This window comes from Neoarius graeffei, chromosome 1 (assembly GCF_027579695.1).
Source record: "Neoarius graeffei isolate fNeoGra1 chromosome 1, fNeoGra1.pri, whole genome shotgun sequence".
NCBI classification, from domain to species: Eukaryota; Metazoa; Chordata; class Actinopteri; order Siluriformes; family Ariidae; genus Neoarius; species Neoarius graeffei.
In genome coordinates, this window is record NC_083569.1 from 115,598,396 (window position 1) to 115,612,072 (window position 13,677).

Below are 13,677 nucleotides of genomic sequence, written 5' to 3' on the forward strand. Positions count from 1 at the left end.
TGGAACCCGTTCTCAAAAAGATTGCGTTTTGGGCACCCAAAACGCCGGTGCCGTGTGGACGCCAGGCCTAAACGATAAGCAATTGTATCGGAGTCACCTGAATCCGTTGCCGTGTGGACAGGGCCTAATAGACTGTTATTAAACACAATACAAATAGCAGAGCTGTAAAACAGGTAAGAGTCCGACACAGTTAAGTACAATATAAGACCAGAGGGAAAATCCAAAAGAGTCATCAAAAGCAAAGGGTCTAAACACAGCAATGGCAATCACAAACTAAACATGGCTCTGAACTTTACACTGTGTAAATGTATGTGCTGGTCGAATGTAATCTACAATGAGGAAGTGATCTGGAGGTGGTGTGTTCGAGCTCAGCTCATACTGAGATGATGGTGCCCTCTGGTGGTGAGGAGGCATTGCCCTGCTGTCCTGTGTCTTTGATCATTTTTTTTGTTCCTTCGCAGCAATTGTAAGACTTTCCTGTGCTCCTCGTCCCAGTTTTAATTTTGTCTCTTGGTTTTGACCTTTACCTTTTTGCAGTGTTTATGATTATGGATTATCTGGGGTTAAACTTTTGTGTTATGACCCATGCTATGGACTGTGGTTTTAATTACTGGATTAATAAACAGAATTCTGAACACACATGCACTTACTGTATATCCTTATTGCATATTGCACTGATTCTTATTTACATGACTCTCTTCTCTGTTTAAGGTGAATCTCCTCCAGTCTCTCTGATCATCAATCCCAACAGAACTCAACACTTTACTTCTGACTCTCTCTCACTGAGCTGTAACTCTACTGACCAGAGTCGTTCTACTGGATGGACGGTGAGACGATACACACACAGTGAGGGAGTGTTAGATTGTTCTCCATGTAAAATCAGCTCCCTCTCCACATCCTACACTGGAGTTTACTGGTGTCACTCTGAATCTGGAGAAAACAGGAATCCTGTTAACATCACAGTGCAGCGTGAGTCTTCATGTAGTGTGTTTATTAGTAAAGGAAAAGGTAAATGTTTCATTACAGAATATTCAGAACTCCGAGTTTCCAACTGGGAAAAACTGTTCATGAAGACAAAAACACCTGGAATTTTTTCCCTTTTAAATATATATAAAAATGTATTCATAAACCTTTTAAATATTCACTTTAATACAACTGTGACTTTGTGTGTTGAACACAGTATCTTTATATAATGTAATCTACAGGGCTTAGTTTATCTAAGTCTGTGTACAATGTGCTGTTACACTTGTTCACACAGGTGTAAATTATTTTTTTTTTTACTGCAGATTGAACTAAAACAAACATTTCAAAAATAAAACATTATTATTTTATTCATTGTCAGGTCCATCACGTGTAGAAGCTCCATTCTCAGTGCTCATGCTGATCTGTAGTGTAGTGACGGCCTCTCCGTATCTGCTGGCGACCATCATTCTGCTGGTCAAATGTTACAGAGCTCGAGGTAAGAACTCTCTGTATGTTTCACATCATGATCAGACTATTTGAGTAGTCGAGAAAAACATTTTCACTTTCACAAAAGCAGAAGACATTTGACTCACTGTTTTCATTTTAAAAGCAAAAATCCACACTTGAGTGTTAAAGCACTTGTTCTAAAATGCACTTACAATAAGATTTAAATGTAAGTTTGATATAAAACAGCACATCTGTTTCTGAGAGTGAATTTACACGGAAAAGCAGAGAATGTGCGCACATCAGTAACACAGGTGCTGGACCAAACAGAAGATAACTAAAAGAAAATAAAGGTTCGCAACACTGTTATATGCTCCATTTTTTATTTTTTAATAGCACGAAGTTGCAGACGCTCAGTCCTTCATCAAGTGCAACAAAGAACAGGTGTAGAGGGTGTGGTATAAATACCTGGAAAGTAAAGTACATTTCTAATTTAATAGTCGTAGCATTAGTTTTTTAGACGTCTTGGTTACGTTGATGGTGAGACTGTACACACTGATCTATACCGTAAGCCCACTGACAGAAACACTCTGCTCCGTGGTGACAGTTATCACCCCACACATCTCATTAGGAGCCTCCCAATAAGTCAGTTCCATAGGGCTAGATGGATATGCAGTTCTAATGACAGATACGATGAACAGGTTTTTGATTTAACGAACAGGTTTTTGGAACGTAGATACAGAGAGGAGTGGATAACGGCGGCGAGGGAGCGTTTCAATACGATTACCCAGATTGAGGCACTACGGCCCAAAACCAAACCCCCTCCAAGTTCTCCTCCTCTCTGTTTTACCACGTATTCATCCATAGGTTTTAAGTTACAAAATATTTTGAAAAAACACTGGCATGTTATTAGCTCAGACCCTGCACTTCAGTTAATTTATAAGGAGTCTCCAAAGTTAGTTTACAAACGAGCTCCGATTCTACGCGATCAGCTGGTTAAATCATATACTACTGCACCAGAAAGACTGCGCACCTTCTTGGATATTCCAGAAGGGAACTACAAATGTGCTAATTGTGTCCAATGTGGCTATACAGCCAAGTGCACAACATATAAACACCCACACAATGGTAAAACACTAAAAACACGTGGAGTCATAACATGTAACACCTCTTTTGTCGTCTATCTCATAAGATGCCCTTGTGGCCTTGCTTATGTAGGGTGTACTTCTAGACCACTGCGTGTCAGAATGTGTGAGCACAGAAGTAACATCAGGTGCGGTGATGAGCGCAACCCTGTGGCGGCGCACTTTAAAAAGGCCGGCCACAATTTGTGCTTTTTTCAATACATAGGTATTGAGAAAGTTAACAAGCCCCCTAGAGGAGGTAACCATAAACGTCTTTTACTGCAACGTGAGACTTACCACATATATACGCTTAACACTGTCTCCAGCAGGCTTAAATGAGGAGTTTGACATTAGACCGTTTTTGTAGGTTAACTTCTTTATATGTGGTTTAATATTGATGTCTTTTCACTTGTATATCTTAGTTTGTTGGACTCTCCATCTTGTGTTTCCTTATGACTACCAACTGTACTGAACAAGTGTATGATTGTGTTATTGTATTCTTAATAATTTTTTTCATGATATAGACAATCTGTAAGGGGTTTTATGGTATTTAATTGTTTTCCAATGTTCTGGCCATGAGGCTGATGAGAGTTTTATGACCTCTGAAGTAACGGATTGTAAATATTGCATAGATTTATTCTAGTTGATTGTAAATGATGTTTTGGGAAAGGTGCCCTTTGGTGCCCACTCTGTATATATCCCCCCCTTTTTTTTTTTTTTGTATGACACCACACCCCCCTCCCTTTCCAGGTATTTATACCACACCCTCTACTTTGTTGCACTTGATGAAGGACTGAGCGTCCGAAACTTCGTGCTATTAAAAAATAAAAAAAATGGAGCATATAACAGTGTTGCGAACCTTTATTTTCTTTTAGTGAATTTACACGGGACAGATGCTTCAAGTGGAGTTACATTTTCACTTCATAAATAAAGTATATCAAGTACAAATTATTTAAAAAATCGTGCAGAAGTGTGTTTCATACGCAGATGTCACACTTCACTTCACTGTCATTAATAAACCTTAAAACAAACAAAACACCCTTTTAACTGTGTTTAAGGGGAGATCAAATACAGTTTGGTTAACTTTCTGCCATAAACACCTGAAATGAATTAAATGAATGTTTTAATGTCTTTCACAGCTCACACTGTTGAGAGAATTGAGAATGCAGTAATTGAGGAGTGAGCAAAGTTCATCAATAAGAGGATGCATTTACTGTAAAATAATTTCATCACATCATCTTTAGGGTTTTCTGAGGATTTTAAAAGAATCCTGATTTGTCATTTTCATGTTAATTTCAGAGCGGTTGGTGAAAAGCCCAGTGATACTGGAGTTAAAATAAGTGAAGCTTTGTGTGTCTGCAAAATAAAAACAAATTAATTGACTGTTATCTGAAACATGGTGGGGAACCAACATTGTGTTTTCTCGGTATTAGTTCTTCCACTGTATTTGTCCGGCTGTGTTCTATTTCTGTGTGAGATTAGCTCTAGATGAATTATGAGGAGTAGACTTACAATCTCTGTTCAATACTGTTATATTTTGTTTGACTTTTCAGCTGTGTGAAGTTTAACTGTAGTTGTGTGAGGAGATTTGTGGATGAAATGATTTGATCAATTAAATAAATGCATCATTATCAATGCACTGAATTATTAACCTGCTCGCAATCATGTATCATATGAAGCAATACACTGAGAAAACTCTTGTGCCTTTGCCAATATCAGCATTTTTACTATTTTGTATTTTTATACAGTGATGTACTGGCATTAAAACATTTACTGAGCTAAAATAATAAAAATAAAAAATTCACCAAGACAATGTTTACTTTATTTCTATTGCTTTTATTTCATGTTTTAAACCCCCTTCTGCTGCTGTATCGTTGTCTTTTCATGGTCTTATATTGTCAGTTGTCTCCTGCTGTAACACTGGAATTTCCCACATGGGATTAATAAAGTGTTCTCTTAAAAGCAGGTACAGGAACTGGATCCTGCAGTATTATTCAGTGTAAGTAGAGGATCTCAGTGCAGTAAAGTTCAGGACTAAATGAGAAATCAAAGAGAAGTGTTATTACTCTTACTGCATGTCTACACACTGCTACACTGATGTACAGGACTAACATCACACTGAAAATGTCCACAACACAACAAAGGAAATTAACATTACAGCAGCAGCAGTGATTCAGACAATCAAATCTCCTCATGAAGTGAATTATACGGTTTCACTGACTACGTTTACATGCACGTCCAAATCGAGCTGCTGTTGGTAATCGAGCAAAGGGTCCCAGCAGGAGTGCCAGAGAAATCCAATCCTACATGCACAAGTGAAATCGGGCTATTGTGCAAGGTGCATTGTGCACCCGAGCCACACGTGGCGCTACACGCCCCATCGTGTTGGTACACTTCCGGTTGTCATCATGAAGAGCTATAGTGTTGCCAGATACTGCTGACGTTTTCCAGCCCAAAACAAGTTCAAATCCGCTAAAATGCACTTAAAACCCCCAATCTGGCAATACTAGTAGTTCCGTGTTCAAGCTGTTAGGCTTGCTCTAACAGACTATGGCTACAAACTGTCCGGCGCAGACCACTGTTTTGTAAGACAACTTATTTTGCACAATAATATTTTTCTAAAGTCCATTTTTTGCTTACAAAAAAAATTTTTTTTTTTGCTTACAATTTAACTTATGTCTTAATAAACACACAAAAAGTTCAATTGTTTTGTTTTTATTGATATTCTTCAAATGTTGGAGATATATATATATATATATATATATATATATATATATATATATATATATATATATATACACACACACATACACACAAATACAATGACTTGTTTATGTACACAATTCACAGCTATGCAACAGCTGTACAGATGTATTTGGTGATACAGTAAGTGAGCTAAATTTTAACAGTGCAAACAATGCCACAAAAAGAAAAGATTCATGCCGTTGTCATGATTCGTTGTCATGCCGACCGAGGCTGTTGTGTTTCCCGCTTGTGGTCTCGTCACTCGTCACTTCCGGAAGTAGCTCGACAACTAGCTCGATAGGGTATACATGCACAAAGTAGCTTGGCAGAAATCGCATAAACTAGGTTGTGTAGCTCGATTCCGAGAAATCAAGTTCGGTTCAATTTCAGCCGAATTAACGTGTATACATGACATTTTGAACTTCGACTTCAGTCGAGCAACGGCAGAAATTCGATTCTCTCTATGTGCATGTAAACATAGTGAGTGTTAAACCCTGCTAGATAACTTCCTAGTCCTGGCAGAGGAATTAAATAGTCAGGATTAGAGGTTTGTGAATCAAGCTTGTATCAATATCCATGCTGTATATGAGCACAAACAGTCTACAAAACTGGGGAGAATTTTTGAAAGGTGTCTGCAGGGAAGACAATCACACACTTCTTCCAAGGGAAAATTGTAACAAATGGTTTCATGCATATTTTACTGTCTGAATCATGAGGTCATGCTACACCACCAGCAGCCAGCAGAGGGCAACAGTGGCACACAGTGAAAGAGACCATTCAGGAGAACTCCGTTACCCAGAATTCTCTAGGTTGATTATTCTGGATTGCCTGCACCTGCCAGGCAGGATACTTAAAGCCAGCCTTTCACACAGCCATCTGTCATGCCTCTGTAGAGAGGTGACTGGTATGGTATGTCAGGTCTTTGCCCAAGGAAAGGTTATAATGGGAAAACAAAAAATGGAAATAAAAATTAAAACATTTGAAAAAGAACTGAAAGGAAAGACAGGACAAAAGCAGAGGAAAGAAGGGACTAGAAATAATTAATGCTTGGCCAAGAAAGAAAAAAAATCAATTTATATTGTAAATCCTAGCTTAATGCGCACCTCTCCAGAAATCTAGCAACATAGTGCGTTAACGTAGGCCGCAACTGCAGTGTTTCCGTTAAGTATAGAGATGCACCGATACCACATTTGTGAAAACCGATACGAGTATGAGTACTATCATTTCAGTACTTGCCGATACCGAGTACTACGGATACTGTTGATGTTATTAAAATATAATTTTTCAAAAATTGCAGCATTTGAATATTTAATAGGCCTACTTTATCTATTTCCCGTGAATGTTGTTTTCTAACTGGAGTGATCATGCACACGGGTTCACATTGACATTCTCCGCTGCTCCAGAAGCGCAGAGTAGCCTTGAGTCCACGTCACACAGCCAGACAGCGCCTCTTCACTGTAGCGCTTATCTTTTGCAACATTGTTACAATAATGTTGCAAAACCTAAGCGCTGCTGCGCTAGGCCTACATAACAATGTTGCAAAAGAAGCGCTACCGTGAAATGAAGAGGCGCTGTCTGCTGGCAGTGTAACGTGGACTACAAGGCTATCTGCGCTTCCGTGTGCAACCTCTCTCGATTGTCGCGCAACATTCACTCCCAGAAAACTACACTCATTGCAAATAGCCTACACAAAGAATTAAATATTTAGCTGCTGCAATTTCTGAAAAAGGCTGCTATTTATTTGGATTAGATTACAATGTCCAACTTTCGAAGTCAAGAAAGACTTGCACTCTTGCAACATGTAAGACCGATTGTTGATGAAGGGAGGAGAGAGCAGTGAGTTACCACATGCAGCGTGATCATTTCACTCCGCTGGTCACTTACCCCCTCTATCATCGGCCTTCCGCAACATTGCGGTCTTGGTTGACTTAAGGGTTGTTCTGGTGGTGCGCTTAAACTACTCCAATTACATTTAGCAACAAGACAAGGGCGTGAAAGGGAGGAGCAGTGACCATCGCAACATCACAGAGAGCGCACAAGATAACAGTGGCGGCCGGCGACGATGTATTATTTAATTTCCATGGCCAGTAATGCAGACTAAAATATGCCCCCCCCTCATGTGCATGTGCGCACATCCTGCTGTGTGCTGCAGGAGAGTTGAATGCCTCGAGCACGCTCTTGTTCAGTCGCAGAACTTGTTAGGCAGACGCTGTTGCTGTCCATTCGCAACATCGCGTCCCGTGCTCGTGGAGCTCCATACCTGTAGATGGGATGTCAATTTCCTTGGTCTTAGCGTTGCCCTCAACTGAAACAAGTTGGAAAACTCAATCAGCCATTTCTTAAAGCTCTCTCTCTCACTCTTCACTCTTAAACTCTCCCGGTTGGACTCGGACTTAAAAACTCTGCCGGTTGGATTCACCTATACAAAAATCCGATTTTCATTTGTTTGTTAGTGAGTAGCCTGTCCTACAAAACCCTTACCTAGGCGAATAGCCAACATTAAAAAAGGACAACGTTGGGGATCTTGGCGTAGGCCTATCTGCGTATGGCAGCGAAAGGGAGTGGAGTGGAGAGATGTTTAAAATGACATTGTTGGGGAAAGATGTTGTGACGGCACTGTTTCATGACTACGCAAACACATCTTCGTCATGGAAAAATGGGTTGTTGTCGAACAATTTTTTTTGTCTTCTGATGAAATTAGCCTACGCTCAATGCTTGAGATTTACAATTTTTTTCCTGGGAGAGGCTTTTTTTCCTCGAACGGACGCTGGCAAAAGGCGCTTCACGGAACACTATCGGCGCATGATATAGCCTATCATATTATGCTCAAGCCTGAGCTCAGTTTTTTTTTCTCTCTCGAATGGAACAAAAAGCGCTGCGGGGAACATTGGTATCGGCGCATGGGATCGGCACTGGTATCGGTTCATGGTATCAGCAACTGTTTGACAAGTACGAGTATGAGTATATTAGTGGAGTATCGTGGCCGATGCCGATGCCAGTATCGGTGCATGCTTAGTTAAGTACAATTGGCTGCGGCGGGCCGCCACACCTTCAGGAATTTCGTAACACCCCTAGAGCTATATGTATTTGACTACATTATCCGTTGCTTGCCCAGTCTTTGCCTTTGGGGCGAAGCGCAGTTCCACTGGCCGAGCTAGCAGTTACTTGATTGGTTTCCACGGGTCGCCGTGAGCTCTGATTGGACAACGTTCCACCTGGAGCAGCATAGCCAAGCCACCCTGAGGTAAACTAACTGCTACGCGGCTGTCACTTCAGCTGTCAAATTGGGAAAGGTAAGTGTTGGCAACAATTCTTGAAAAGTAGACAGCAGATGTTATGTTACCTTATAATTCCAGTGTTACTTGAAACTGTTTCGGTATGTCACAATTACGTTATGTAAAACTGTTAGGCCACGTTATGTTACATACTGAGTACTGACTACTGCTGAGACGTCTCGTTTGGCCTCCCGGTCTTCTGTGGTAGATTAGTCCGTTCACAAACTGAGGGGATGAATATCCACATGTAAACAACTACATAGATCTTCTAGATAGATTATCGTTTGGCATTTTCCAGATATAGTTCGTGAGAAATGTAAGGGCAGTTTTTTCGATTTCATTACAGCCTATCGCCAGAGCGCTAGTTTTTATTTGAGCTTAATTAAGTTGACTGATAACGTCAACGCGATATCTTTCAATTGCAGATGAGCTTGTTGAAGTATTTCGCCAAAAAAAGAGAGGCGACAGATGAAGAAACTGGGCAGGTAAGATTCATTCGTGCAAAATAAGTCATTCGAGCTAGGGATGGGCATTCGATTACGTTTTCTTCGCCGATTGTTGGGAGAATTAACGATGAATGATCAAATAATAATTAACGTCTTTATATTAAAGTAATCAATTATGCTATAATTTATCCCATTAGATTCCATGGAGGCCGGCGTTGGCCGTATTGCATCCCATAGGGGCCGGCGTCAGTGTTTTTAATAGGCTATATAGGTGAACGGATGACGCCATCATCCCATTTACAGATAAGCCTAAATACTCTTAAGATCAATATTTCAGACCCTCTTTGATTTATTTTATAATAAAAACACGTCTTTGTAATCTATTTTTAGATATTTTAGTTTTACTATAGATCTTGCGGTTTGTGAGCCGTCCTTGGATACAAACCACAGGTTCTATCTGATAGCCTATACACTAAATATCGAAACTTCAGACCCTCTTCAGTGTGTTTTTAGAACCAAAGCCATAACATCTGTATTTAACTATTAGTTTTACTATGAGATGTTCCAGCTCCTTGTCCGTAGTCTAACACCGAGTCGATAGTTGGAATTGAGATGAACCGCCACCATCCTTTTACAAGGCTCCGGTGCACACTGTTCAAATGGTAGGCTACATTTTTGTTGTGGTGGATGAATTGTATTTATACGCTCCATTATAGTGATGACAGTAAACTTGGACATTTAAAAACGGTCCCACGCCACACTTCGCTGTGCTGCTTCATGTTGATTTGAATTGTGAGGGAGATTTCTCCACAATGAACAGGGTAAGTATAACACTTTGCTATATAAAAACAATATGGGCACACAAATATTCCTCATTTCGCTCATACAGTCTGTTCTGTTTGATGCCTAACAGGTGAAAACAGACATCAGAAACAGACTGCAGGGGGACCATCTGGCTGCATGCATGCGCCTCAGCATCAATGGACCTCCAGTCAGCGAGTTCCCCTATGAGCAAGCCTTAGAGCTATTTTTCAAAAAAAAAAACAGGAAAATTAAGTGCTCTGAGCCAGCCTGCAAACTTTGCCACTGACATGTTTGTGTGATTTCCAATAAATGTGTACTTGTAGTAATCATGTGTTGTGAGATTTATGTTCAGGGTGTGGGGGGAATTTGGTCTCCCTGACTGTTTTCTAAACTGCCTTGTTCTGCAGGTTATGCTTGTTCTTTCAAGACTAGGTTTATTCATTTATTCCCTTACAAAGGGTCACCATTTTAGTGTTGTCAAATTTCTCAGAATGCTCCTGTATCCTCGTACTGGGGTGGGACATCTGAGTGCAGGTCTTGCCACCGCACCTTCAAACATTTTCTAGGGGAAACACTGAACTGTGATTGGTTAGTCTGCTTCGTAGCATCACATTTCTGACGACTCATTCTTTTCTGCAAAAATCAGGAACTTATTATTGCATGAAAATAAATTTATAAAGTGTGAGGCTCTATAATGATTGTAGCTCATTATAATGGCCAGTTTAATCCTGCATCTAAACCTGTGGATTTAAAGACTGTGGTGTTATTTTCGGACCTCGTTCCTGAGTGTGCAGTGGGACTTTCATTTCAAGCTGCTCATAGTGCTGAATACAGACATGTTAAAGCACTTCAGGAATACTCAGTGAGAATTCACTTGGTTTATCGTTGAATAATATGCTGAAGTAAAATATCAGGAAATTTATTTCAAAACAACATTGTGTTATTTTCTGTTTATTATTCCTACAGTGAAATATGGAGCTCATGTAACCCAGTGACAAAGGGTTAAAAATGTTAATGTATTAATATAATGCTCCTGTTTTCTGTGTCAAACAATAAGAGATGATCAGCCATATAGTTTTACTGTTTTCTCATCTGACCCAACAGAGAGCTGATCAGCCACTCAGAGCGCATAGTCAGTCAGGTCCTGCCTTAATTGAACATGATTGACAGGTCATGACGCATCTGCATGATCAGATCTGTGCGAGACAGAGATGATGTGCTTGTGATAGAGTTAAAAGTAAAAAAAAAAAAAAAAAAGTGCTTAAAAAAAAAAGTATTTACAAGCTGACTAGTCAAAACAGATCACTGACGTGTCGAGGTGACCTGGAGTTTGGAAAGTCATGTTTTTTTCCTCTCCATCCATTTCAGTAAACTAGTAATATTTTGCTAATTGTGTGTGTGGCCCTGTGCGACCTGCATGTAACTGAGTTCGGTGGAAGCAGGGCCCAGAGCCATAGTTACAGTTAATAGTACAAAATGTGAGGGAGCTATTAAATTGCTATGTTGTCTATTATTGTTATAATCTTGAATGTAAATGTTTGAAAAATGTCATCTCAGTATTAACATTTTACTGTGGAAAATGTTATTAGGGATACATCAATTGTGAAATGCTTGATCAATACTGATATTTAAAATAATTTGCAAAATATGAATGTTTCACGGTTCTCCACGAGGGGTTTTAGAGGGGCAGGCCGCCCCCGTTTAATTTCTGCCGCCCCTTTACAAAAGGAAGAGACATCCCTTTGTTTTCTTCGTGACAGATAGCCTCTCTCTGTTGGAATACCGACAACGCAGCAACACCCGAGTGTGAAACTCATTTACCAGCAATTAGTTTAGTCAGTCTGACGATTATAGTCCAAGGCCCTGTCCACACGGCAACGGATTCAGGTGAATCCGATACAACTGTTTATCGTTTCAGCCTGGCGTCCACACGGCACCGGCGTTTTGGGTGCCCCAAAACGCAATCTTTTGAGAATGGGTTCCAGAGTGGAAAGATCTGGCAACGTTGCCGTTGCAAAGTCGTCTGGATGAGTAGAACAGATTTGTTTACGATGACGTCACAACCACATGACTGTGAGTGCTTCACGCCGGGTAGAAGTGTAACGAACTCGATGTGAGTTGTCAACAAATCCTATAACTTGGTTCATGAAACACGCTTACAAAACATTTTTCACTGTGAATATTTATTGTGTAATGGTGCAGAGAGAGAGAGAATAGCCCTTAAGACAGTCAATCCCGCCAACAAAAATAGGGAAAAAAAGAAGCGATCTCACCTCTTCAGATGTTGGTTTAAGTCCTACAATACATTCCTCAAAAAGGGCGTAGAAGAACAAATTAATCCATCAACGTGTAGCATTCAATTTATTCCGGACCATTAAAGACGCCGCCTTCCACGTAGAATCATACGTCATCCTCGCCGCCATATTGGATGGGTCAAAGCGGAGAATAAAGATGCCTCATTCATGTGCTGCGTTTAACTGTACCAACAGGTTTGCCGTCCAAACAAGATCACATGGGATTACCTTTCACAGGTGAGACTGGAAAAATACTTTTTGTATTGGGTCATTATAATGTAATTTTACGAACAGATTTTTCTGACTTTGTGGCTAATATGAAGTCTCGCGCATAATAGTTTATGCGCATGCGTCCTTACTACTTCTATTGTTCTGGTGTCTCCGAAGGGACCGTCTTACAGCACCCCTAGAGGTGTGGCATGTGTATTCAGGGTCTCTGCACATTTCTGACCAGCAAAAATAATACTTTTTAAGACCATTTTAAGACCACTGAGTATAAAAAATAAGACCACTACCGCGGAACAAATACCTACAGTAAAAAAAAAAAAAAAAGCACACTCTAGGTTAAGTTCAAAGCATTTTTTTTAATAAATAAGTGCATCTTCAGTTTACAAAACAGAACATTAGCTGCCTTCTCGATATTTTAATAGTAGGGTACTGCTGTAAACAAACAGTGAGGAAACAAATTGATCTTCAGTTAACAAAACAGAACATTAACTGCCTTCTCGATATTTTAATAGTAGGGTACTGCCATGAACATAAACAGTGAGGAAACAAGGAAGTTTGACTACTGATCGAACTGCCTCAGTGCATCGGATTTCTCCTTAATGTCAGCCTTCAGGCCAACCAACTCCTCCCTTTTTTCTTTGGCTCAATGTCTGAGTGTGTTGGATTTTGTTATAAATCACACTCACTCACACACACTCACTCTCACTAGAGGTCCTCATAACCAAGTCAAACAGTTGCAAAAGTTGCTTACCAATTACAGTATTAATTTCCCATTTACATGAAACACTGAAAACAAGACGTTTATCCTTATCTTAATTTGTTAGGTTGGTGGAAGCCTACCTTGAAGTTTTCCAGCAAGTCCTCAGCAGTTGAGTGGCCCATATACTGTGATCCGAGATACCGGGACTGCACTCGAGAACCAGTCTCATCGGTCACCCAATACCTCACGTGAATGTCGAGCTGCTTGCGCTTGGTGGTTCGATTCATAGACTCATCAAACATGACAACAAAGCTGCCTTGATTGACGGTAGCCAGAAGTTCACGTTTGATAAATGGAGCCAGACCAAATCGCGCTAGATACGATGTCTTGTCTTTCCCACAAGTAAACGATTTGGCATACTCGGAATCGGGGAACATTGCCTGGAAGACTGCGCCCACACCTTCATTTGAAGTGTATGAGTGGTGTCGGGTAATCGTCTGCAGAACCCACAGTATTTCTGCCTTCAGCGTAGCGGTTGGGGCGAATGCCGCGAAAGCACTTGTGCTGGGACCCGGAGACGCTAAAGCTGGCGTTGCACTTTTTGTGACCGTAGAGGCGAACATTGGCATGGGGACTGTTGTTGCCCGACTAGCA

The 13,677-nt window shown here is 40.4% G+C and overlaps 1 protein-coding gene across 1 annotated transcript in view; it reads left to right on the plus strand.

Moving 5' to 3' along the window:
* LOC132885998 (uncharacterized) overlaps positions 1–13,677 on the plus strand; it is a 149,667-nt gene that overhangs the window by 35,693 nt on the left and 100,297 nt on the right. The window contains exons 6-7 of the mRNA XM_060920540.1: positions 712–969; positions 1,343–1,459. Of these exons, the coding sequence (XP_060776523.1) occupies positions 712–969; positions 1,343–1,459 (375 nt within the window). The remainder of the gene's footprint in view (positions 1–711; positions 970–1,342; positions 1,460–13,677) is intronic.